Source organism: Brachycentrus maculatus, unplaced genomic scaffold (assembly GCF_059751285.1).
Source record: "Brachycentrus maculatus isolate JH-2025_06_01 unplaced genomic scaffold, ASM5975128v1 h1tg000518l, whole genome shotgun sequence".
NCBI lineage: Eukaryota > Metazoa > Arthropoda > Insecta > Trichoptera > Brachycentridae > Brachycentrus > Brachycentrus maculatus.
In genome coordinates, this window is record NW_028281264.1 from 495781 (window position 1) to 520974 (window position 25194).

A 25194-nucleotide genomic window follows, 5' to 3' on the forward strand; every position below is an offset into this window, starting at 1 on the left:
GGTTACTTGTGATAAGTAAACAACCCTAATATACCAATTAGAATCGGGGCTGATGAAAAAACTGGCCGCTGACAATGTGTAAAGAAGCAAAGATTTGTTTTATTTTATTTTTGCTTTGTGAACAAAAACAGCTTTCATCAGATATGAATCTCATTACTAAACTTTCAATATTATCAAAACAATATTTAAATACACTTTATTTATTTTTATTTATATATATTACTATTAAGAATTTAAAATAAGTAATGATAATAATATTGATAATACTAATAATATTTTAGTTACATGAATTTCATAATTTCTGTTGCTTTTCGTAATCTTACAACTAGACATTAGACCATTTATTTTGATTGGTAAAATATCAAATTTTGATTGACGCCGCTTTGTTTTTGAAGCGCGTTAATCAAAATTGCAAAAAAAATAATTATCTAGTACACCACACAAGTTATTAATAAAATAATAATTGTAAATATTTTTTCAATGTTACCCGGGAGTTTGAAGTTATGCAGGTTGATTGTCCCTCATTGTTAAATTAATTTGTATGACAGAAAATTATTTAGATATACAAGAATAGATAGTGCAAAAAATGACTTAAAATCCTACCAAATCTGAAGCCCTCTAATAGACTTCCTTCTTTAGCGGTTCCAGAACCATATTTACAACTATCACCAAACGATGGGGCAGGCTTCTTGGTTCTAGTCTCGGGTAGTGCAGTTACTACCTCTTCCTTTCTTGGCTGTAGTATTGGCTTCGGTGTAGTACGTTCCTTAGGCCGTCCCGGACTTGGAGCTGTAAATCAGCAAAGTAATGTTCAAAAATAATAATGAAAACTAATGCAGTGTAATCTTAGGATATGAACGCCTCTGGCTATAAATAATTTCGGCTGAAGAACAATTTGCACTCACAGAATTTGGGTTACAAATAAAATTTTGGATTATAAATATATTGTAGAATCACCCACTTTGCAGACCGAAACCTCAGCAAAATGACTGCAGAGGAACAGGAATATATTCATAATAATCAGTAAGTGATGGTGATGGGAAGAACCACGCTTCGAAGACAGAAAAATTGGGTATAAAATGAAGAGAGGTGTGAAATATCACTTCATATCATAAGATCCAAATCAGCAGCACCAAATTCATCTTTCATACTGATGCTAGGCCAACTTTCTTGCAGAGTATAGTCACTGCAAATTTTACTTAAGTTTTGCGAACCTGACATGCATTATTCCTTTTACAGAAGTAATATATTACAAAATGCGAAGTTTGGTCTTGCATCTTATCGTTGTAATATTTTTGCCCCTTACAGTTTTCTTAGACTAAAATAAAAATAGTTGCAAATGGCTAGTAGTCAACAACAAAAAAACTAGCCGCAAGTATGTATTGCCTAAACGTGTCATGTTATTTTTATTGTATATGGTTATTTTCATTACCTTGCGTTCTAGTTGGTGCTACACGAGTAGTATTCTTTCTTACTGGAGGTGGTTTTGTAATGTCATCTATTTCAGCTTCGATGATGTTTCCTTCGGGTGGTACCATAGGAACTAAAAAATAAAGGTTAACCTCAACTAAAAAATTGCAATATTTAAATTGGCGTCAAAGAGCATAATACTCGGACGAAATTTTGATTGATTTGACTGATTCACATGTTGATGACCACTGAGGCATTGAGCTTGATCAAGTTGAATACTAACCAATATCAAAGTCACAAATCTGCAGTACTATCTATGTAATTGCTATGTATGTTGCTATCTATGTAAATGTGTTTATAATGTTACGGTATGTTCGTATTACAGTTGAAAGTTTTTAAATGGGTCATTGGAAAAAAAACTAAAAATTGAAAATGCAGATTTTCAAATATGTGGCATTGGTAAAAGGATCCATCTTCAGTGAAGACAAGTCAAAAAATGTTTGAACGTTATTGTGTTGAAAAAGTTGACTATTACCATGTGTTTGAATAACTTGAGTAGTAAAAGCCTTCGGTTCTTTGGTGCACCGTCCTAATGTTTCACCCTTTTTATCTGTAGCACTGGCGAAATTTATAATGGCGCCATTGATTGTGGCATCTCCCAGACAACCGTAGAATGATTTTCTTGTCGCGGAACCTAAAGGAGTGATTGTGTAACCAGGGGGTACTCCACCGATGAACAGATCCCCGTACATAAAGTGAAGCTTGGGAGGATCTGCATCAGACCTGGAAGAAAATAAACATAGTATAGTGATTTGGTTAGTTACTTACTATTCAACAATTACTCTTATTGCAACAGCGGGACAAGTGGCAGTCCAATAATACACTGCATGTCTAATAACTACCTACAAAATATATTACTCCCAACTAACAATAGTTTTTGGAATCTATCAAATTACGCTTCGTAATACATAGATTGATTGAGCATTCCTGGTATAGATGAACAAACTTACAAGTAATCATCGTAGTCGTCTACAACAATTCTTAATGCAGTGTTATCGTGTGTCGTTGTAACAACGTGCCACTGATCATCATTGTACAAATTGGAGCCTGTGGTGAGTTGTTCCTTTTGGCTTAAAGCCACAAGAGTGCCATTGACAAGTGACAGCGATATTCCAGCAGTCTGGTCTCTGTTAGTGGCGTAGAAAATGATGCCTTCCTTAGCCGAAGTCTTAAACTTAAGACTGAGTTGGAATGCATTAGAAGATGACACATTTGGTCTTTTAATATAGCCATGAGAGTCAGGTGCAAACGAAACAAGTCTGGCAAACTGAAAAAACAAACATAATGATGAGCAAACATACTACAAATTAAATGTAAAAAAAATCATATGATATTTCATAAAACTCCGAGCACGACCCATATGCCCACTCCAATAGTGCATTGGATCGACACTCAAGTAAAGGAGTTCAGGATGGAGGACATTACAGCTATATGAGGAAGGAAATAGAGGAAGAACAGTAGGCAGGATAAGGAAGATAGTGACAATGGTCAAGGAGCCCGAGGTTGCATACAAGTAGATACAGACATGTGGAAATATCCGGTTAAAACAAATTTACCTTCACTGGACAACCAGGATTTACACCGAATGCTTGCAAGTTCTGGCTGAGATCTACAGGTGTTCCCGATACAATGACATCATCAATGCAGCCATCAAAGCCAGTGTTGATGACCTCTGTATAGTTGTGTTTGTTGGGATAACCGCCAAAGTACATTTGATCTGAGATTTCAAGCAAGAATTCATTTCCGCTGACTTCGTTAGTTTCTATGAGAACATCATCGATCTTAAGTTGGCCCATTTTGCGGTCTCTAGAAGCGCTGAGAGTGTGCCAGCGTCCATCATTATACGTCTCCAAAGACCCAATGGTCAATACATCTCCACCAAGATTGTACTAAAAATTAATAAAAAAATCAATTACCTCTGCTTATTTCAAATAATTCAAAATGATTTAGTAATCGGTTTTGAATCATACCTGTAAGAAAACTCTGCCATCTCTCATCTCAATTGATAAGAATTTCGCACCCTTGCCGGCTAAGAAAAGAAGACCCTCCTCGGCGAAGGTCTTGAATTTAAGCTGTATATCAGATGTCTCCTGCATTCTATATGACCGCGAATCAACGATAGCATAACCTTCACCATCAAATCTGTATCCCGTATTAGGCTGTTGATTGATCAACTTGTCTCTAAAATGGTAGCGAGTAAAAAATACAAATTAACAACAGTAATTTTTAGGTCAATTTTCAGTTAGGTGAAAACCTGCTCAAAATAAATATATACATGATTACGCAAAAAATCTAAAATTTTTTAAGTGAACTAAGAACACATTTCAGTTGCTACTTTTAATTGTAATAAATAGGGTCTTCTAATTTATTTTATCAAAAAGAGAATGCAAAAAATTACAATGATAATAGTGAATATATGCATACATATTTTTTTTAAATATTGAAGTATTTTACAAATCTGAAGATAGCCGATTGTGATCATATGATTATGCCAGTTTCTTTCTCCAACCCAATATGAATTATTTACTGCTACGAATACCATAAATCATATTAGTGTGAGAAAATGACCCTGGTCAGGAAAAATATCATAAATGCTAATTGTAGAATTGTTCGATCCAAAAATAACTTTCTCTAATAACATGAGGTTTTAAGGTATACAATATTTATCAGAGAAGGGACAATATGTTTAGAATAAGAAAATACTCTAGGCTCCATATAAAGGATCATCTTTTTGTGAATACTACGGGACATTTGGAGGATTAAAAATAAATACCTTTCTCGGGCTCCCTTGTTGTTTGCTTGAGCATCAACAAAGTTCCATAAGCCAACAGGAGTGTCACCAATAACAAGTTCTTCAATCTGTCCTTCGAACGAAGAGAATTCAACGTCGTCTTGAACATGTAGACTATTGGGATAGCCACCAACGAAAAGCTTAGACTGGTCCTTATCCAAGTTGAATATGGTGTGCGTTCCCGGTAGAACATCTTCGGTAACGTGTAATTTTTCGGTACCGTTAGGCAACTCTTCGCGAATTGTCATTTTTATATTTTTGCCAACTCTGGAAGAAGTAATTTTCAATTTTCAATTTCAATTTATTTATTTCAATTAATATATCATAGTCATGCAGGAGAAAGTGACCAAGTGCATTTGTTTACAAAAACATGATTTTGAACTATTTGATATCTCACTAGCTTAATATTGCCCTGAAAAATTTCCCAGAGGATTTTAAACTTGGAAGTATAATATATTGACTTGTTAAAAATGACTAACTGCATTGATGTTTATTTTCTTGACAAGCAAGAGTGACTTAAATGGCCCTCCTGAACATTTTACGTTTTGTCAGTTGGTCACTTTCTCCTGTACGACTACGATATACATTACAAACTATAAATTTTTAAAATTGTATACATTAAAATAAAATAAATGCAAGAACTATTGCTAAAAGTGTAGAAGAATCCCGCTTCGGAAAACTCCTTCAGACACATGGAACAGATCAAAATCCAATGAGATATTGTTCGACATAGCGGTAGCTCTTCCTACAGGCATAACCATCGGCAGGTTGGCTCTGTGTATAGGAATGTGAAACAATCTATGTCGACGCTGTCTTAGGTAACTATCGGGAACATACAGACCAATGTTCTGGATAATTTCAGGATTATCGATCATACCGCGCAACAATCGATAAAAATGCGTAGTCAAATACACATTCCTTCTAGTCTCTAATAGTATTTAATAGTTAAAAGGACATTGGGACTTCCTCCTCATACATTTACAAGGTAATATAACTATTACATACCTATCTACTATCACCTGGTACCACACATTGTCCGATACTGTCTTATCACTGACGATTTTTATAGGTCCATCTCCGATATTGACTGTAAGTGTTGGTTTGCCTTTATCGACATTCAGAGCCATGAAGTCATCCTATAACAAAATAATGTACTTAACACACTGTTTATTAAGCATACAAAAATGATTAATAAAGTTAAAATGATGTGCTTGTACTTACACTCTTTGTTCTTCGCAGTTTAGTGCCTTCCTGGTTACCTAAATACATGAGGAACCCATTTTCTTGGGGAGTTCGGAAGTAGGCAGAAATATGTGTAGACGTTCCCAGTTCATCAACATTGTCGGGTGGTTTAAGCTGAAGTGTTGTTGTGGGGCCAAATTGAACACCAACTTTGATGCGATTGGCAAGATCTTTGGCCATGGCAACAGCTTTGCGAAGTTTTTCAATGTTTTCCTCGGCAGCTTTCTTTGTATCTTCTAACTTTTTCTGTTTTTCCTGAACACTAGATGCCAACTGTTTGATATTAGGAAGAGCTTCATTTACACTTTCCACTAAAAAGTAATGTTCATTATTTTATTATTACATCCCCATGTATAGACTGGTTAGTACCAAAACGGTATATGTCCTATACAAAATGGAAATCTTTAAGTTATTTTAAAATACTTATTTATTTATTTTTTTACAAAAATGTTAGTAAAATTAGTATAAAACCACTCACCGAGATTTTTACGTCTACCGGTTTCGAGACGTACCCGTCTCTTCGTCAGGACAATCAATAACACAGCATGCAAACAATACTACCCTTCACCACCATAGCACCATTTACACACTCAAAACTACACAAAATGTCTAACACATGCGATTTTTGGTCGACCCGAAGACCAACATGCACTATAGTTTTCAATACAGACATGCGTTACGAGCTGAGGTTAAACGTGCAATAAAATTAGACCTGTAATCGAATCAACTTATATACTCGAGTATATAAGTATATCTTTAGGTATATATATACGAGTATATAAGTATATATCGAGTATATAAGTATATCTTTAGGTATATATTTATACGAGTATATAAGTTGATTCCATTACAGGTCTAATTTTATTGCACATTTAACTTCGGCTCGTAACGCATGTCTGTATTGAAAACTATAGTGCATGTTGGTCTTCGGGTCAGCCAAAAATTGCATGTGTTAGACATTTTGTGTAGTTTTGAGTGTGTAAATGGTGCTATGGTGGTGAAGGGTAGTATTGTTTGCATGCTGTGTTAGTGATTTTCCTGACGAAGAGACGGGTACGTCTCGAAACCGGTAGACGTTAAAATCTCGGTGAATGGTTATATACTAATTTTATTAACATTTTTGTAAAAAAATAAATAAATAAGTAAAAATGACTAACCACAAAGTAAATGCTTTAAATATTAATAATATTGAGAATAATATTTTGAAATAGTTTTAAAATGCATTTGTAATTTTGTAATGTAGCTTAATTCATTTTGGCATTAATTAATCATTGTTTGGTGGAGCATTTTAAGTTTACTTGCTAAAATATTTCCAATATTCCCTGTTTTTATTGAAAGACTTTTCATATTAGCAAAAACTGCTAATTGAAAAGGCTGACCTTTTATTCTACCAATAGATATAAACCTAGATATTTTATTTTATATATTTACCATAAGACATGAATATTTCATAACTTTATCTATTTTCTTTTTACATATGTGTCAAAAACCACAGTTAAGACGTAAAAGCATCAACAATTATTTAAGATCAAGTTAACAATGTGTTGTTTCGACGAACTGATGCTGATGGAAATAATAAATAAAACATTATATGTAAACAGAATTACATTGATTTTTGATGAGTTCCGAAGATTTTATTGTATCATCAACATCTTTAGGTAGTAGTTCCGCTTGTTTCAAACTGCTCGGGAGAGATTGTAGCACTTGCTCCATGATGTCATGCACTTCGTTTGCTGTCGCGTTTACCTTCTGAGAGTCTCTGGTGGCGTCTTGAATAAATGGGTCTAGTGACATGACAGGAATTTTCGAAAGAGCTCTAAAGAAAAAAGAAAAAAATGCAATAATAATTTAATTTTAAAGGAAGTTACCTAGAAAGGTTATTAAAATTCGGAACTTACTCTACTATACCATTATTAGTATCATCCGAGTATTGATTCAAAGCTTTGACTTTTTCAACAGCTTTTTCCGCTTTAGTTAGATTGGGTTTGAGTTCTGCTTGCACCTTTTGTAACGCATTGAACGCTTCTTGGTAAAGATTTGTGCTAGCAGCCTTGGAAATGGCTACTCGCTCACTTAAACCATCAGTCTGAAAGCATTGTGTAAGTATTGTTAACGTTACATATGAACTATCTGGCCTCATTGAACTCGAGCCAAAATGATAGATAAATAAATGTTACCAGAGCCGAAGTATTATATATGGCATTTTCAGCTGCGAGGGCTGCCTCGTTAGCGGCATTTATTTCCATAACTATATTTGGGTAGGCAGACGCTCCTTCCACTGCATGCTCTGTTTGGGTGTTGTTTTTTTTCGTCTCTAATAAATCGTTCAACTGCTTAGACTGTAAAAAAATATTTATTGTATTTCTTTATAAAGTTACTAAAAATGTTTGCATTTTACATACTGTACCAGTTTTTACAAGAATATACAGTTCAGCAAGACGAAAATTGCTAAATAAAATATTTCCCTTTCACAATTCTACCCCGGGGTTTAGAGTTAACCAAATCGATTGTAATACATATGTTATGGAACTAAGTATGTACATATCTGTAAGTTTTCCAATAAAATATAAATAAAGGTACGTATTTGAATGGTAAGCAAAATGTATTTAATTGATGAAATTCGCGTTTGGCCGTCATGAATTTGTTTAACTTTGGAGGAGACGAGATAATAATAAAACACTGGTAAAACACTTATACACAACTACTGTTTTTGTCACTTGTGTAGGGAGGGTTTCAGGAATCACAGATGGAAATGATATGTGGAATCATCGGTACGTAGTTTATTATGGCTAATGATATCTCCTTATGCTAATAAGGCTGACATGCAAAATTATAAAAGAGAGTCCAACTAAATTTTACCACTACTGTCACCAGTAACGCCAATGCCATTTTCATCAGCAGCACCACAACAAAATATCACTCGAACATTTTCAGATTCCAAATGGTGTTGGTCTTGTTTTGACAAAAAAAATTCAAAATATTACTACGGTAAACACACCATTCACACTTTCATGCATAGCCTATATTTTATTATTGATTAGTGATTCCGCTAGGAAGAGGGATGATACACAAGCATTAAAAAAGGCAAATACATTTTTGCTGTAAAATTCAATTCACAGTATGTAAAGTCCCTAGATATTTCAGTACATACATGATTGAAAGCTTCCTGCCTCATTCCTAGATGTAATACAGAAGCCCAAGGCCATCTGTTAGATCAGACTTGTAAAGTAATTTTTCTTAGAAACTAAATAGTGAAATCAAATACGGCTGTCCAAACTTAAAACACAGTAAGGTATATTTTTTGTAGTACGTTTATTTTGCATTTTTGAACTAAGTTTACTTAGTCCAAAAATGCAAGAAAAACCTACTACAAAAAAATGTCCCTTACTGTGTTTTGAGTTTGGACAGCCGAATAATGAAACCAATTTTATTGTGAGTTAATAATTTTATCTGTCAATGACCCTGTCACTGACAAATCGTAAAAATCATCACAAGTGCCTCAGTTTTGGCAGTGATAGGGATCAGTAACTAGTTAGATCTGTTAGCCAGGTAGAACCAAGCTCCAACTCGAGGATCACGCAGACGGCTCCACAACCCCGACAAGCACAGTAGCCAGTAATCTCTGTAATGCTTATTTTACTTCATTTTAGTACAAAGAGGAAATTGAACATTACCTTTCCGAGCAAAACATCTACGTGGCCTCTAGCTTGATCAAATAATTCATCCAATTCCCGAGCCTCTGATTTTTGATTCTCAATAGTTGTGTTGACAAGATTGTTGATTCGGAAGCCTTCATTTAGTTCTCTTCCTGCTGCATTCACAAATTTTTCTGCATCATTTATGGCATAGCTGGCATTTAGCAAATATTCACTGGCTGACTTCAGGTCTTTTTCAGACTCCTTTTTCTCGGCATTCACCAAGTCCAGTTTGTTGTTAATTTGTGCAGCACTGCAATGTCATTCAAATAAATAAATATTTTATCAATAATATTTTTTTTATATTTATGTTTTACTTAGTAAATACCACTATTTCTTAAAATCTACCGTGACACGTGTTTTAATGCATTCCACATCATTTTCATAATTATGCAGAATGCATCGAAACATATGTCACAGTAGATTTTAAGAAATAGTGGTATTTACTAATTAAAACATTAATTAAAAATGGATAGATTTTACCATAAAGTGACTTCCGAATCAATTAATGAAATAATGTTTTTACTACATATGCGGGGAGACCTAAGTAACGGGAATTTTGCTGTGGTGGGGAGGGAGAGTGGGGATATCCATTGTTCGATCTAATGTTTGTTAGGGACACATCTCCTGAGTTATTGTGCAAAGTTTTGTCGCTGTGAGTGTATCAGTTCGTCTGTAGTAATTTTTTTGGTGAAACAACTTTTTCCATTTTGCCGGAAAAAATTATAAAGAAGTTATGATGAAATTCCCATTTTTTGGGTCCCCCCTCCTATGTCCAAATCTTTGTACAAAAATACTAAATTTAAGTCCTGAGAAATTGTTATTAATATATCAAGCACATCTTAACACAGATGAAGATTTTTTTTAGTTTTGAGAAAGGAATATGGAAATCTGGGCATTTACACGTGTCATGACCTGTCATCAGCTGGTTTAAGTGCCCGTGGAATTATACCACTTTACCACACATTCTAGTCAGCTATAAAAGTCTCCAATTGCTAATTGCAGTCACCTACTTTGTACACAGCCAAATTTCTACATAAGTGTCACTAAATCATAGCAAAAGTTTGTGGTGTACAAAATTCCTAATAATTTTAGTTTTAAATGGAAATAGATACATATGTACATTTAAGGAAAACATATATATATATATATATATATATATATATATATATATATATATATATATATATATAAATATATATATAATACTAAGACATCTTGCTGCACCGCATGCTTAATTTTTAGTCATTTATTTTAATCACTTTGTGGAATTAACCAATTAAAATATAATTGTGCTTTACATATCGCTCACTCCTTTCAAAAACTTAACAAATATCAAAAATCGTCAATTTTCAGTTATGCATGTTTTCGGAATGCCCAGAAAATGTACTTTATCCCAGCAAAAACGGCATATTTTTAACATAATATTTACCCGCTACAGGGCAGAAAGTGTTGTTTTTGCATTTTGAAGAAAAGGTATTGTTCAATAAGGTATTATTCAGGTTTTACATAAAAAGATCTGTTGCACAGTAAAAAGTTTAATAAGCGGCTTAATATTAATTTTTAAAACATTTTATTGTATTTTTAAACTTTAAAAACGATCTCCTGAAAAATCATAGTTTTTTTTGTATATGACGTTGTTGAAAGGAGTGAGGGAACCATATAACCATAATATAGAACCAGATTTTTTTAAAGTTTTCGGGTAATTTTTTTGGATACATTGGAGAATAAATATTTTTGTGTGGTATTTGGTGGAATCCTAAAAAGGTATTATAGGAGAAGAATGTCAGGAAAAAAACATTGTAAAATAGAAATTAGCGTTAAGTCAAAACATATAAATATAATAAAATTGGTGATCAGAAATTCTAAATAGAAGTCAATTACATATACGAAGGTTTAAAATAAATATACATTCTTTGTAGATTGAAGTTGTAAACTTACCGATTCTTTTCCGTCCAGGGTTCAGCCTTTTCCACTTTATTTTCTACAGCCTTTGTATAATTCACAATGTCATCCAATTTGTTATCAAAAACTATAACATAGTCTCTAAGTTTATTAAAAGCCTGAAATAATAGAGGAAACCACAAATTAATTCCTATCCGTATCGACCCATAGCACAGTTACGCACATGTCAACTATTAGAGTTTCTCAAAAGTTACAACGAATATTTAAAATCAGAATCAAAAGTACTTTGATTTTATATTTTTGTCACAATGCGTGTCTGTGCTGGCGGAAAACAAATAGTACGCATGTATATCTGCCAGTTATTATTATTTTCACATCCCAATCATGTTATAATACTGCATCAGACAAATGTCTTCTTCTTTTTCTTCTTCTTCTTCTAACCCTTATACGCACCCAATGGTGCATCGGGCACTGAATAATATTGACTCAGTGTTATCTTGATCATTAACACAAGAAGGAAAGGTGATCAGCCTTCTGCTTCAGGTACCAGTCAAGGGTAATATTGAATAAATATTAGAGTGGAAAAATCACTTATATTTATTTGACCCCCCTCCTGGGAATCGAACCCTGGAACCTCCAGAACAGTAGCCGAGCGTTCTGACCATTAAACTACGGAGGCGAATTTACCTTAGCCGATAAAAACATGTATACATAGGGATGTTACATCTTTAAAAGCTATTTCCAATTTATTATGTATTACCTGTACCAATGATTTTCAAACTAATAAATAATTTATGTATACCTCAGTTTGATTGCTGACAGGTTCGAGGAATTTTTGCATTTTTTCCATGAGTTTATTTGAATTGTCCAATTGAGATTGTGACATGTTGGTTTGAGGAGATAAATCTTTGTCTGTAATAAGTACAAAATAATAAATTAACAAACACCTTGTATGCTAATAAAATGAAGATATTTCTGTCCATTATTTTAAAGTGATACAAAAAATATCACAATCATTTCGGTGTGTCATTTAAAAAAAATATATAATACTTCAATAGATGTTAAATAAGATAAAAAAATCTAGAATGTTAATAAAATAATAATAAAACCCTTATCCGCACCCCAATGGTGCATGGGGCACTGTGTCATATGAACGCAGTGTTATCTTAATCGTTTACACATGAAGGAAAGGTGATCAGCCTTCTGCTTCAGGTACCAGTCCAGGGTGATATTGAATAAATATTACAGTGAAAAAATCACTTATATTTATTTTACCCCCCTTGGGAATCGAACCCGGGACCTCCAGAACGGTAGCTGAGCGTGCTGACCATTACACTAATTTACTCTAAACAGTAAAATTAATTCCTATTCTTTATGACAGCTTCAAAATTAATCAATCATTTTAATGCAGATAATTGGTTGTTTTGTTTTGTTTAAATAACTTAAATGTGTCTTTAATAAAACTTGCTTTACAGAGATTTTTGTTTCAAAGACCTGTAAATCTTAATGCTTGTTCATTGAGGCATTAAGATTGAACGAGGCATTGATTTACTGTTTTTATTGCAATTTCTCCATAGGGGTAGGTTATGAAAACATGTGTTTATTTAAAATTTAAAATTTAACACATTAATTCTCCATTCAAAAACAAAAACTACCGACAAATAGTTCAGATGTTAAGTTGACAAATAATGCTTAGTTCCATTTAATTGTGTATTTGGGTAGTATGTTTTCTAGGGATGGAAAGATTGATAAAGATATAGAAAGGAGAGTGAATGCTGGGAACAAAGTGAACGGTGCACTGAAATCAGTTATAGCAAATAAAAACCTATCAGCGGAAGCTAAACTGGCAGTGCTCGACGGAGTCCTGGTTCCAACTCTAATGTATGGAAGTGAAACATGGAGTTGGCAAAAGAAGGATGAAAGTAGACTGAATGCAGTCGAAATGCGATCTCTCAGAAGAATGTGCGACAAAACGATGTATGATAGATGTGCGAACAGTGAAATAAGGAAGGAATGCAAAGCTGAGATAAGCATTATCGATAAAATTAAGAAAGGTGTGTTGAGATGGTTTGGACATGTGGAACGAATGAGTGACAAAAGAACGGTAAAACAAATTTATGAGGCGAATGTTAGTGGGAAAAGAAGCAGAGGAAGACCGAGAAAAACATGGCACGATCAGGTATGCCAAATACTTGAAAGTGGTCAGGTTAGGAGTCGTAACAATCGGCGGGTATGTATGATGCATGAACGTGGAAGAGGCGAAGAATGTTTGCAAGGACAGAGTGGTGTGGCGCTTTATTCTCTCTGCCTACCCCTGCGGGGAAGCGGCGTGATGGTTAGTTAGTTAGTAGTTAGTTTCCATTTAACTTTCTAGGATCTTTACGGTTAAAATATGTGCATGTTTTTTTAAATAACACTGTCATACATTAAATCTTCACTCAAAAATATAAACAAATGATAAATGATTCGGGTGTTAAGTTGATAAATAATGATAATGTATATATTTTTTAAACCGTTTAAGTCAGAGAGGATCTGTTTGGCTTCGGCTAGAGCCTTGTCTATCCTGGGCCATTCACTAGTCTCCAAGCTGGTAGCCAGATCCCATACGTGAGCTACAGTAGCCTTGGATTTGACGATACTTTGGTTGACATCATTCACAACAGCCTTGTATTGATTCATCAATTCTCCGGCATTGACCTTCAGCTTTTCTGCATCCGATGCTGCATATTCAGCCTTAGGGTAAACAAAAACGAAACAATTAAGAACACAATACAACTTTTTAAATAATTGATCATTTAATCAAGGTAAAAAATATATATAATCGCACCTTTCTATCCAGATTCTTTCCTTCTGACTCTAAATTGTCAATTTTATCAGACATTTTGGAAAGGTCAAGATGTTTTGGGTCGAGACCGGAGAGGAGAGGTTTAATATTATCCAGCTGGGTATTGATATATACCAACCGTTGTGCTGTGAAGTAGCCGGAAGCTTTATTCTGAAAATTTTCAAACAAGATTAAATTTATATATTTTTTAAATATATTCAAACTCAACAAATATTAAAATAATATAGGGTGATTGGAAAACTTACCGCAAAATCTGTTTTGACAGGATCAATCAGTTGTTGCAAGTTGTCGGTGGAATCGAGCAGATCGTGTGTGCAAGAGTCACACTCGTAGCACCCCCTGTCGGGAATGAGGACATTTCTGTACGGACAATGGTCACATTTATCACCGATGACTCCCGGCAAACACTCGCAATGCCCAGTTGCAGCATTGCATCCGAGTCCGATGGAATTGTCCGTATTGCACTCGCAGGCTGAAAGGGGAATTAAACAATAATATAATTTGTTTATTCAACCACAAAAAGCAAACCTAAAAAAATTAAGTCTCACTATTGGTGAGTGTATGTGTCAGCATGGTTTGCCAGCGATTTCGAAATCTTGATAACATTTTAAGCTTAAAACTTTAACACATGCATGGTAATGACTGGTATAGCAGTCATTACATTACTCTAAATGAGAGTTGTGCCTCTCATTTAGAGACTTCAATAGTCACCAAAACAACACTACATGGAAAAGACGGTAATAAAATTGCTTATAACCGTCATAACCAAGAAACTCTAGCAATTACGAGAATATGGTGGAAAAAGATATTGTGTCACTGAATAAAAATGTGCTAGTATGTATGTTTGATAAATATCTAAAAAATAAATTACGCGTTTACAACAGTAAAAATATCCCCAAATGTGTGAAAATGAATATAATTTTTTTTATTTAATCTTTTTAAAACCATTATCAATTACAAGCGAAAATGGAAAAATTCTTCTGACATGGGCATTGGAATTCAAACACAGCATACAAAGTTTATTGGTAAGCGGTGCAAAGATGTTTAATTTCTATTGCTGAGTTGAATTCTTTTATTTTAAGTACTTCAAGTGAAGAACTAGGTATCTTGAAAATTATTTATAACGATTTCAGGATATTAAACATATAAACAGAATGTCAGAAGACAGACTTCCACGTATCGCCCTCCAAGGCAACCCTGAAGGACGCAGACCCCCAGATAGACCTCCAAAAAGATGGAAAGACAGCTGGAAGTCAACATCCCAAGAGCGACATGCGGAGGCACAAACAGATCCCTAGGATCTACAAAAAGAAGAAGAAGATTTGAGGAAGATTTCTCACATGTCAGGTGATACTGTGCTCTCCGCGAAATAAAATGCAAACAAATAAATAAAATACTCACTGACACATCCGGTGGGAGAATAATTCCAGAATCCGGAAGCGCACCTATCGCAGCTCTTCCCCGTGACTCCCGGCATACACTTGCACTGGCCGGTGATGTCATCGCACTGCTTGGACTGGGACGCAATGGAACAGTTGCACGCCTTGCAACCCTCTCCCGACTCAAAGCCCCAGTGCTCATCGACACAACGGTCGCATTTGTCTCCAATCACTCCCGGCCGACACACGCACATGCCCGTAGAACTGTCGCATCTCTCCATGCCGATGGTGTCACACAGACAGACTGCAAATTTATGGGTAAATTAATTAACTTTACACCTCGCTCACTCCTTTCAAGAACGTCATAAATAAAAAAAACTTGATTTTTCAGGAGAACGTTTTTAAAGTTCAAAAACATAATACAATGTATTAAAAATAAATATCAAGCCACTTATTGAACTTTTTACTGTGCAACAGATCTTTTTAGGTAAAACCTGAGGGTTCTTTCTCCATTTGAAAAATATTTAGTATAATTAAAAAATTTAATTAAACAATACCTTTTCTTCAAAATGCAAAAACAACACTTTCTGCCCTGTAGCGGGTAAATATTAAGTACAAATATGCCGCTTTTGCTAGGATATAGTAAAAAACGAACATGGGGTGCGGATAAGGGTTTGAATGAAAATGACTATAAAAGTGCATTGGGTTATGTCTCATATTTAAATTTTAAAATATGACCACATCTGTAAAATCCTGATAATATAGTACAATAAATATAAGTACCCTAAATAAACCTATCTGTAATATGTCAAACTGTAAAATACCCTTAAAAACCACAATACCCAAAACGGAAATAGGATGTTTACCTTGGCAGTCCTTTAGAATTATAGCATCTCCATAGAAGCCAGGCTCGCAGAGGTGACACGCAGCGCCATATGTATTATTCATACATTTAAGACAATCTCCAGTGATAGTATCGCAAGAGCCAGGATCTTCTGGGTTGATGTTACCCGAACACTTGCAAGGACGACAAATTTCACCTTAAAATATAATGAATAGAAATCATAATACATTACATTATCACACTATTTTAACCCTTTCCACTCTGACCATTTTTTCTCATAACTGATCAGCTACTCTGATCAAAAAAATGCGACGTTTTTCTACCATTAAAATAAATGTTTTGGTTCCCTAATTTTGGAACACTCTGTCTGGCAATTCGTATGACCATGTTAATTAAGATTAACTGTATTTATCTAAAATATTTTTTGGTAGAATATACTTGGGTGATAGAGAAATCACTGTTTAAAGTTATATCTGCGCCGGGCCAGACATTGTGGCCCACGGAGCTGCCTACTAGAATCATACGGGTCAGAATGTCTGGTCTACAGAGTGGCAAGAGTTAAAGGATTGTCTACAGGTTGCAGTTCGGATAGAAAGAGAGAAGAAAGAAGATGTGAAAAATATATCACCAACACCCAGACCAACTGTAAATAAATCTCTTAAATTTTATTTGTCCTCGGGGGTAGTGAAATTGGCAATCTCAGTAAAGCAATCAAGTGTCTACCCACGCCACGCCACCATGCCTGTTCCAATGTCAAATTTTCACAGCTAAGTGAATTGTATAAACAAGAATTTCATCAAACTTTCGGCACTAAGATACAATACTTATAATTTATTACCATTAGGTTTTATATTTCCAAGTGAAATAGCTAAAAAAAATGACTCGTGTAGAATAATTTAAATACAGAAGGGCGTATTCTGTGATCTTGTTTCATGAAAGCAGTCTACTCGTTAAATCTTACTTTTATCTATTGTATAAAAAATAATCATTTTTAATTTATCAAAATGTATCTACATATGTATGTTTTTTCCATTTTTAATATCTATAGCATTTTTAGTCTTTTTTTTACAAAAACATTAGTAATGTTAGTATATAACCACTCACTGAGATTTTTATCCACCAGTTTATAGAGGAGTTTGTCTCGAAATCGGTAGACAAAAATCTCCGTGAGTACTAACAATCGTTAGTATAACAATACTGTTATTACTAACATTTTTGGAAAAAAATAAACATTAAGAAAAGTGACAGCTGACAACATGACATTAGTATGTCATTTGTTTTTTTTTTGTTGTTAAAAATCAATTGTTAAATACCGTTTATCTTGAAATATTACACAAAGACTAATTTGAATCCGAGTACTTGGGATCCAACTGTCAAATAATGACGAGCACCCTGTGCAAAAAGGGTGTCTATACATTATTTAATGGACTAACAATAACAATTTCATATGCATACCACTCATCTCAGGGTTTCCGTAAAATCCTGAATCACAAGATTCACAGCGGGCCCCGAAATAACCCTCTTTGCATTCGCAAGTAATATGTTCCCCATCGGAGCTTACTTCGCAACTTGTAGCAAAACTGGAAAACACAAAACAAATGTAAGATTATTTTTGTAAATATTGAAATTGATAAAAGATCTGTTTTCAATTATTGTCTAATAATGCATGCGGTTCGGAGAGTTTGATACCCATTAAAAGCAAGTTGCTTTGAAATGAAAAAAATGGAGACCACACATTTCTAGTATGTACATTTAATTTTACAATGCTAATGAAGCAATGAAAATATTAAAAAATCTATAAAATATGAATGTAATTGAAAACATTGAAAATGCTAAATGACAGCAACTATCAAGAAGCACGCTAACCCATAGGCAGTGATTAGTATTGCGTGTGTTATTATGTTCAATAGGTGGTGCTTTTTGCGATTTTATATCAATGTGTTAAAATATTAATAATTACTTGTTTGATTTGATTGGAAGTGGGCAAGCACAGATGAGGCAGTCCTTAGGAGTTCCAGATAAGGCATTTCCATGATAACCTTCAATGCACTCATCACAGTGATCTCCTTGAGTGTTGTGTTGACAATCCTGAAAAAAGTTAAAATAAAATATGGTTTATAGTGCAAAATGGATGCAATGAATAATACTGAAAACATCTGGAAATATTAAACAGCTTACGATGCAAACTCCTGTATTGACATCGCAGGAAGAGGCATGGCCGTTACACTGGCAGGGAACGCAGAAACCGCCATGCGGACCTGAAGCCACACGGTAGTACCCCTTGGAGCACTCCTCGCAAGATAAACCCTGGTAGTTAGCGGGACATTGGCATTCTTCCACTGATGTAGCACCTGCCGCGCCTTCGTTCCATTGCTCGACGCCCACTTGCATACTGACATCTTGCAGCCTGTGTAAAAAATATTTTTTTCATTATTTTCTTGACCCGCACCTACATGTTGCATATTTTATCTCTATCGGCTTGATGTTGGTGATAAATTGATTACTAATTATATAAATGTAAGGTGATGATTCCAGATTCTTGGATATAAATGAGTGGAAAAGTTATTAAATAATGGCCATATCTTAATAATAATGGCGTTACTAGTACAGCTGAACCCATCTGGAGGGATGGGGTTATGTTTATATGAACAAGCCAAGCACATTAGAAACAGTAGATATTTTACTACAGTAAGGAAAATACTTGTGTCCGACCCATCATGATGTATGGAATTGAAAATAGAGCAGACACCGTTGCCACAAAAAACGCGCTTAGAGTGTCAGAAATGAAGACTCTAAGAAACATATCAGGCAGGAGTCTTCGAGATAGAATAAGAAACGCCAGGATCAGGGAAATATGCGAGATCGAAGATGTCGTTAGGCGGGGAAGGCAACGAAGGAGACAATGGTATGCGCATGTGAGGAGAATGGAACCATTCAGACTCCCCTACATCGCACTGTATGGCCAATCCCATGGTAGACTACTCTCGGGCAGACCACCAAAGAGATGGGTCGATAACTGGGAATCGATATCGCAGGAGGTTAATCCCTCTTAAAAACAGGCCACAAGGCCTACAACAAGATGAAGAAGAAGAAGAAAGAGAAGGAAAATATTATTTTAATAAAAAAAAAATTACAGTTGTACCAACAATAACAATAAAAAACTTGTGTAGTATACATTTATTATCTGCTCTTTCAATATTAAATTTCTTATAATAAATACATAAATGAACACACACCTGGTAGTAGCACTTGACTGCCAATAAGTAGCCCTGATATAGATGCCTTGTAAGTTTTCCAGAACGGTCATGAGTATTTCCCTTGTAGCAGGATGCCCACTCGTTGTGATAAATTGAGTCTCTCTCAGTTCCAATTTCTTCAACCAATTAGTTGAAGCCGGCGGTTGTTCAATACCAGAGTGAATGAGCCAAATATCAGCACCTTCTAAAATGACATCTCCTTGGCTTATAGCATTTCCAAACAGCCCAGTTGTATACAGTATGGAGTATTGCAAATCTCCACCGTAGGAAGAGAGCTTGTTTCCTAAATATTCCTGCGGCGCTCCAAAGTACACAGTTTTGTTCAGAGATTCGTCACTGTTAAAGTCCACTCCAATTACAGAGTCACTCAACATCTGAGGTGGATTTGTGTGCGATGTAACTGTTACGTTATGGGATACAGCGATGTTTACGAGATACCATTCCTTCATCGATGAGATCTGGTAAAGATAACATACACAATAGTGAAGAAATTTTGGCAATATCTGTTAAATTTTTATTGGAGAGGAAAATACCATTTTTAATGACAAAACTATAAAAAATTATAAGAGAATCTCTAAATGGATACTAAGAACTTTAATGGAAAGTAGGAACTTACTATGGTGTATATATGAGCATTTTAAGGGTCGTTATGGAATCCTTACACAGAACAAAGCTTTACATATACCATACGTATTAATATATTCTAAGCAGGTAAACAAATTTGAATATTAATTGACTTATTTCTCCCAGTTGCTTTGTATGTTTGTTTACCCTTTTGAAAGTAGTAAGGGTAGTACAGATGCTACTAAACATTAAGTTATATTGGGAGAAAATCACACAAAAATTCAAACTTTCCGCGTAGAAGTGAAATTTGTTAATGCTGACATGAGCAAAGATAACATACCTCTGACCAGTAAAGATTAGCACTGTTGCATCGTGTAGTTTTCCCAAAGCAGAAACATTTTGTGCACCCAGCATCATTTTCGCTTTGGAGATCAAAGTGTCCATCCTGGCAGGCCTCGCAAGATCGTCCATAAACATTACTCTGGGAAGAAGAACAAAGTGGTAAGAAGTACAGCAACTATCGGATGATTGACTACTACTATCACTTCCAGACAGGACAAGAGTTGGAGAATAGTTACCTTGCAGTAACATGCAGCTGTCGCCTCATCACAAATATCGGGAATGGTTCCGTTGATGTCACAGTCACACTTATAACAGTACGGGAAATTATAATGCCCGGGAATACAGTGATCACATGTACGCCCAAAGATATTTGGTTTACATCTGAAATAAATATTCAAATTGTAGTGACAGTTTTGATAACTCTCAATTATATTCTGAATTATTAAACTCTGTTGTGGTCATGTTTGTTAATTATTGTGAATTAGAAAAATATGGAGATTTTCTAATTTTTTTTAGTCTAATTGTTTGGTTAAAAGTACAGGAAATACTAACTGACAACTTCCATTTAACAAGTCACATTGCAGTTGACCATTAACTACTCCAAGTGGATCACAATTACAATCTTCACAGCCACTGATCGGGTCGAATTCATATGTGTATGGTTGGCATTGGTCACACTTCTCTCCCGTTACTCTTACTGGACAAATACATTCACCTGTAAACAGAATCAGAAGTGGTAAGTGCATATTTATAATAATCTCAGTATGTAGTAAAATTGCTCATAGAAAAAAAGATTTAATTTTAATTTTAGCAGATATTATATGTGATAAAAACAACAAAAAAATAATGATGAAATAATTAAGTTAAATAATTAAGGCTTACCTGTATCTATTTTGCAGAGAGCGGTAGATGGACAATTGCAAGGTTTACATTCGGGAAAACCATAGAAACCTGTCTTGCAAGCATCGCACATTCTCCCGATAACATTGGGTCTGCACTGACATTGACCCCCAAAAGACTGGCACTCAAAGGATAATGACCCCCTATAGTCACAATTGCACGGAAGAGCACCATTGTTGTAGTCGGAAGTAAGGGAAAATACAGCGGAGCGGCAGAAACCTGGTAAAATAATATATCTTTAATATTGGTGGTAATAAAATTTAAATTGTAGTACATAATATATTGTTTTTTAGAGGAATGTATTATTTTGAGATTGATGCACTATCTGTTGGCCGGCACACAAGGTATCAGCTCATAATAGCTAAATAGATATTTAACTCTGCAAAGGACCTTTCATAAAGTTGTTTGTAAAACATGGGTCAGATCTCACCTTCATTTGTAACATTGACGAAAAAATGATTGGTACCACAAGCAGATATAAACTCCCTCGTTTGATCCAATTCGTTTTCAGCTAAAATTGAATCAGCATAACGATCCGCAGGTACAACCATCAAATAGTCAAACCAAACACCTTTAGCAGCGTGTTCCTTAAAAACAAAAACAGATAAAAATACTTGATCCTAATAGCCAAATTTAAGTATCACAATAATTAAATAATATTATTTAAAATAAAACTACATAAATAAACTTACAATAATTAAAGAAAACACTTCGTTTTTTACCACTTGAGTTTTATTATAGACTACATGTTTCAGAAGTTAAACTTCCATCATTCAGGTCTGTATAATAACTATTAATAGTTATTATACAGACCTGAATGATGGAAGTTTAACTTCTGAAACATGTAGTCTATAATAAAACTCAAGTGGTAAAAAAAGAAGTGTTTTCTTTAATTATTGTAACATGTCTTACCACAAAGTTAATGCCGAAACAATAAATAAAATATAAATATACTTCATGATGTGTTTATGTTTTTACCTTGCCAAGATTAATTGTAAGCAAAAAGTTTTCAGTCAGTGAAAAACGGTTGGCTCCTTCAGGCATTTTAACAACAGATCTGCAGCCAGCGTTAGAAGGACAGTGTTTAACAGGTAAAGTTGCTTCATACATTTGACCGTTTTGTATCAGTACATCCACATCAAATTCTACAATAAATAAACAATCTCAATAAGTAAATTAAAAATAAATAAATTATAAATTATAAAACATTCACAATATTGTGAGTGTCCAAATCTGTTGTTCACTAATTCTGGGTTTGTATCCAAGAGATGAAGAAGAATATGGAAGCGTGGGTTTACAGGATCACAATGAATAGCTCTTCAGCGGAGATAATCCCAGAATTTGTGAATAAATAACTGGTCAAAACATAAGTTTTATAAAAACTAAAAATTATGTTTTCAGGCCAGTAATATGTAAAATAATTCGGGAATAATCTTATATACATTTCATAAAGGCTTCTGCTAATTAAAAATTTACTTAACTCTTACATAGATAGGGCGGAAGAAGTAGCAGGTGCATGAAGGTGTGAATTGAAGTATAAATATAGCTTTAGGTAGTGCGGTTGTCAATCATGGGTAGAATGGCGAGGTATAAAGTGATCACTTAAAGCACCATATAACAAGTCGTAAGCTTGTAAATGCCCAGACTTACATATTCTTCTCTTCTATGTTGAGATACCAATTAGTCTAATAACCTAACTAAATAATGTATTCAAATACTGCTTAAAGTCATATAATATCAACTGCAAATCCACATCAGCCAAAAAGTATGAGTTTAAACAGACAGGCAGATATTTAGCTATTTACATAACAAATAATAATTACCCGGATAATCAGGTTGGTAATATTGGACTATGAATACGTATTGTCCCGGGAAAGGAACCTTTGAGGTGACATCCACATGTGAATTTTCAGTGTTCAGATAAACCAGATCAGTTGAATTATCGTAGATATTTGATGGACGAATTTTAGACACAGTTTCGGGGCCAGATTCAAATTCAACCTTTAAAATAAAAACCAATTTGAGATTATAAATGCTGTGAATCAATAAAGAAAAATTGAAAACGTAAAAGGATAAACATGATGAGGTTACCTTTTTAGAATCCGGGGCAGGAGGGAATTCTGCCTGAACACATGTCCCGTTCTTTCGTACACATACCGATTGAGGCTTGATGAAATCTAATTGCCACTGGTTATATGGTATTACTACAATAGATTTTATTCCCACACTTGTCTCATTATCACTCTAGAAATTAAATGTTTAAACAAAAACATATTGGATTTTTCATAATTTGGGTTAAAAACTGTATGAATATAATTAAATAACTAGCAAAGTGAAAAAAAATCACTGAGCAAATCATGAAATTTAACTCACCTTGAGGGATAATCCAACAAAGTTATCCTGAATATTGAAAACATGCACTCTAGAACTTTCGTCAGTAAGAACTTGGCGACAGGCAAATGTGTATGGGCAGGTGTTTAGATTAACTTTGGAGTACTCTTGAGAGGCACTTCCTCTAGCAGTCATTGTGATGATACCACCACTTTGGTTATTTCTTTCAACTGGGGTAACATATTCAATCAGCATCACATGCGGTCCAGTCTTTGTAACAGTCAAATCTAAAAGTAATTCATCCTGTGTTTTGTCCAGCAGAGGAATTTCAGGCTCTTTCAATTCGTTGAGTTGCTGTAAACATTAGTCTTAATTAGTCTTTTCGCTATGAAGAAAATTATGCATCAAATAAGTTCCATGTTTTACATACAAATAAGTACAGGCATTATGTGGAACCAAATATAGCAATCTCCGAACAAATCATTTTCACACAGAAGATGCCGACTATACTTTCTACGACTCTTTGCACTCCGCGACTTTGAGACTGCGACGCAAGAGTCAATACCAATGCGGCACACAGGTCCAACGGCAATGGGCAGTCATGACCAGAAATTAAATGATTATAAATTATGACTTTAAATATTGCTAAGTTGTTTCTAGTGTGTACCTGTTGAAATTGATGTAATTAACTAATTGTACATACCTGACGATAATCAATGTATTTGTAGATAGGTTCTCTAATTCCATTTCTAGAAGTGAAGCCTCCAGCTCCCTTGACGGAATCAAATGTGGAAATATCAGGATATCCAAACTGTCGACACAACCCTTTATCCCCTACTGAGCAAACTGAATCAACTTTGCGAGTCAAAATTGTCGCTTCATAATAGGCCGCTGGAACCAGTGCAAAATAATCCTGAAAGAGGGGGAAAAGAAACAAATAATGGACGGAGGCATTTGAAACAGATGCAGAAACTTATGAACAAGGTAAAATTTGCGTTTATTTGAGATACATGGCAAACGCAATATTTGATAATGGTAAATAATTAGATCCAATACTTTTTTTTTGATAACTCATCAAAGATGAAGAAGAATATGGAAGTCTGGGCATTTACAGGGCTGACGACCGTCATAGGCTAGTTTATGTGATCACTTTACACATGTGTAACATTCACCAATTCTACCCATTATTGACAACCACACTACTCAAAATTTTGGAAGTTCTATTTATATATATATGAACCAATTTAGAAACCTTGTTCTTGAATCACTAGAACTTCACTAAAGACATCTATTGGTGAGATGTAAAGAAGCTTTTTATCAAGCAGAAACTCTTATATTAGTATGTGAGGTCCGAATCCTGGATTATAATCACACACATGAGAAATGCCAGAAAATACCATTTTTATTTGTATTATTTAAGCTTATAATGTGACCAGATAATTTATTTACAACATTTTGAGTGTGTCCAAATACTTGTTCACAAAATATGGATTATCTCTAATTACAGATCTGATCAATTATAAATCTGGATTATCTCCATATTCTTCTTCATCTTTGATGAAGATAATATGAAAATAATATGAAAATAACTCCTGAAATTGGAGATAATCCAGATTTTGTGAACAAGTA

General features: G+C 34.5%; 1 protein-coding gene across 1 annotated transcript in view; it reads right to left on the reverse strand.

Annotated features, from left to right (window-relative positions):
* Positions 1-25194, reverse strand: part of LanA (laminin subunit alpha) — a 64204-nt gene that overhangs the window by 5291 nt on the left and 33719 nt on the right. The window contains exons 19-52 of the mRNA XM_088272727.1: positions 24269-24478; positions 23608-23919; positions 23326-23478; positions 23058-23235; positions 22213-22379; positions 21665-21821; positions 21217-21453; positions 20887-21049; positions 20571-20715; positions 20333-20473; positions 19408-19886; positions 18350-18578; positions 18132-18259; positions 17627-17751; positions 16194-16367; positions 15350-15631; positions 14194-14420; positions 13931-14098; positions 13617-13836; positions 11906-12015; positions 11140-11261; positions 9178-9451; positions 7681-7842; positions 7402-7589; positions 7111-7319; positions 5483-5814; positions 5267-5397; positions 4244-4528; positions 3441-3651; positions 3027-3359; positions 2421-2737; positions 1946-2193; positions 1433-1543; positions 604-789 (exon numbers count right to left, since the gene is read on the reverse strand). Coding sequence (XP_088128853.1) covers positions 604-789; positions 1433-1543; positions 1946-2193; positions 2421-2737; positions 3027-3359; positions 3441-3651; positions 4244-4528; positions 5267-5397; positions 5483-5814; positions 7111-7319; positions 7402-7589; positions 7681-7842; positions 9178-9451; positions 11140-11261; positions 11906-12015; positions 13617-13836; positions 13931-14098; positions 14194-14420; positions 15350-15631; positions 16194-16367; positions 17627-17751; positions 18132-18259; positions 18350-18578; positions 19408-19886; positions 20333-20473; positions 20571-20715; positions 20887-21049; positions 21217-21453; positions 21665-21821; positions 22213-22379; positions 23058-23235; positions 23326-23478; positions 23608-23919; positions 24269-24478 — 7114 coding nt within the window. The remainder of the gene's footprint in view (positions 1-603; positions 790-1432; positions 1544-1945; positions 2194-2420; positions 2738-3026; positions 3360-3440; positions 3652-4243; positions 4529-5266; positions 5398-5482; positions 5815-7110; positions 7320-7401; positions 7590-7680; positions 7843-9177; positions 9452-11139; positions 11262-11905; positions 12016-13616; positions 13837-13930; positions 14099-14193; positions 14421-15349; positions 15632-16193; positions 16368-17626; positions 17752-18131; positions 18260-18349; positions 18579-19407; positions 19887-20332; positions 20474-20570; positions 20716-20886; positions 21050-21216; positions 21454-21664; positions 21822-22212; positions 22380-23057; positions 23236-23325; positions 23479-23607; positions 23920-24268; positions 24479-25194) is intronic.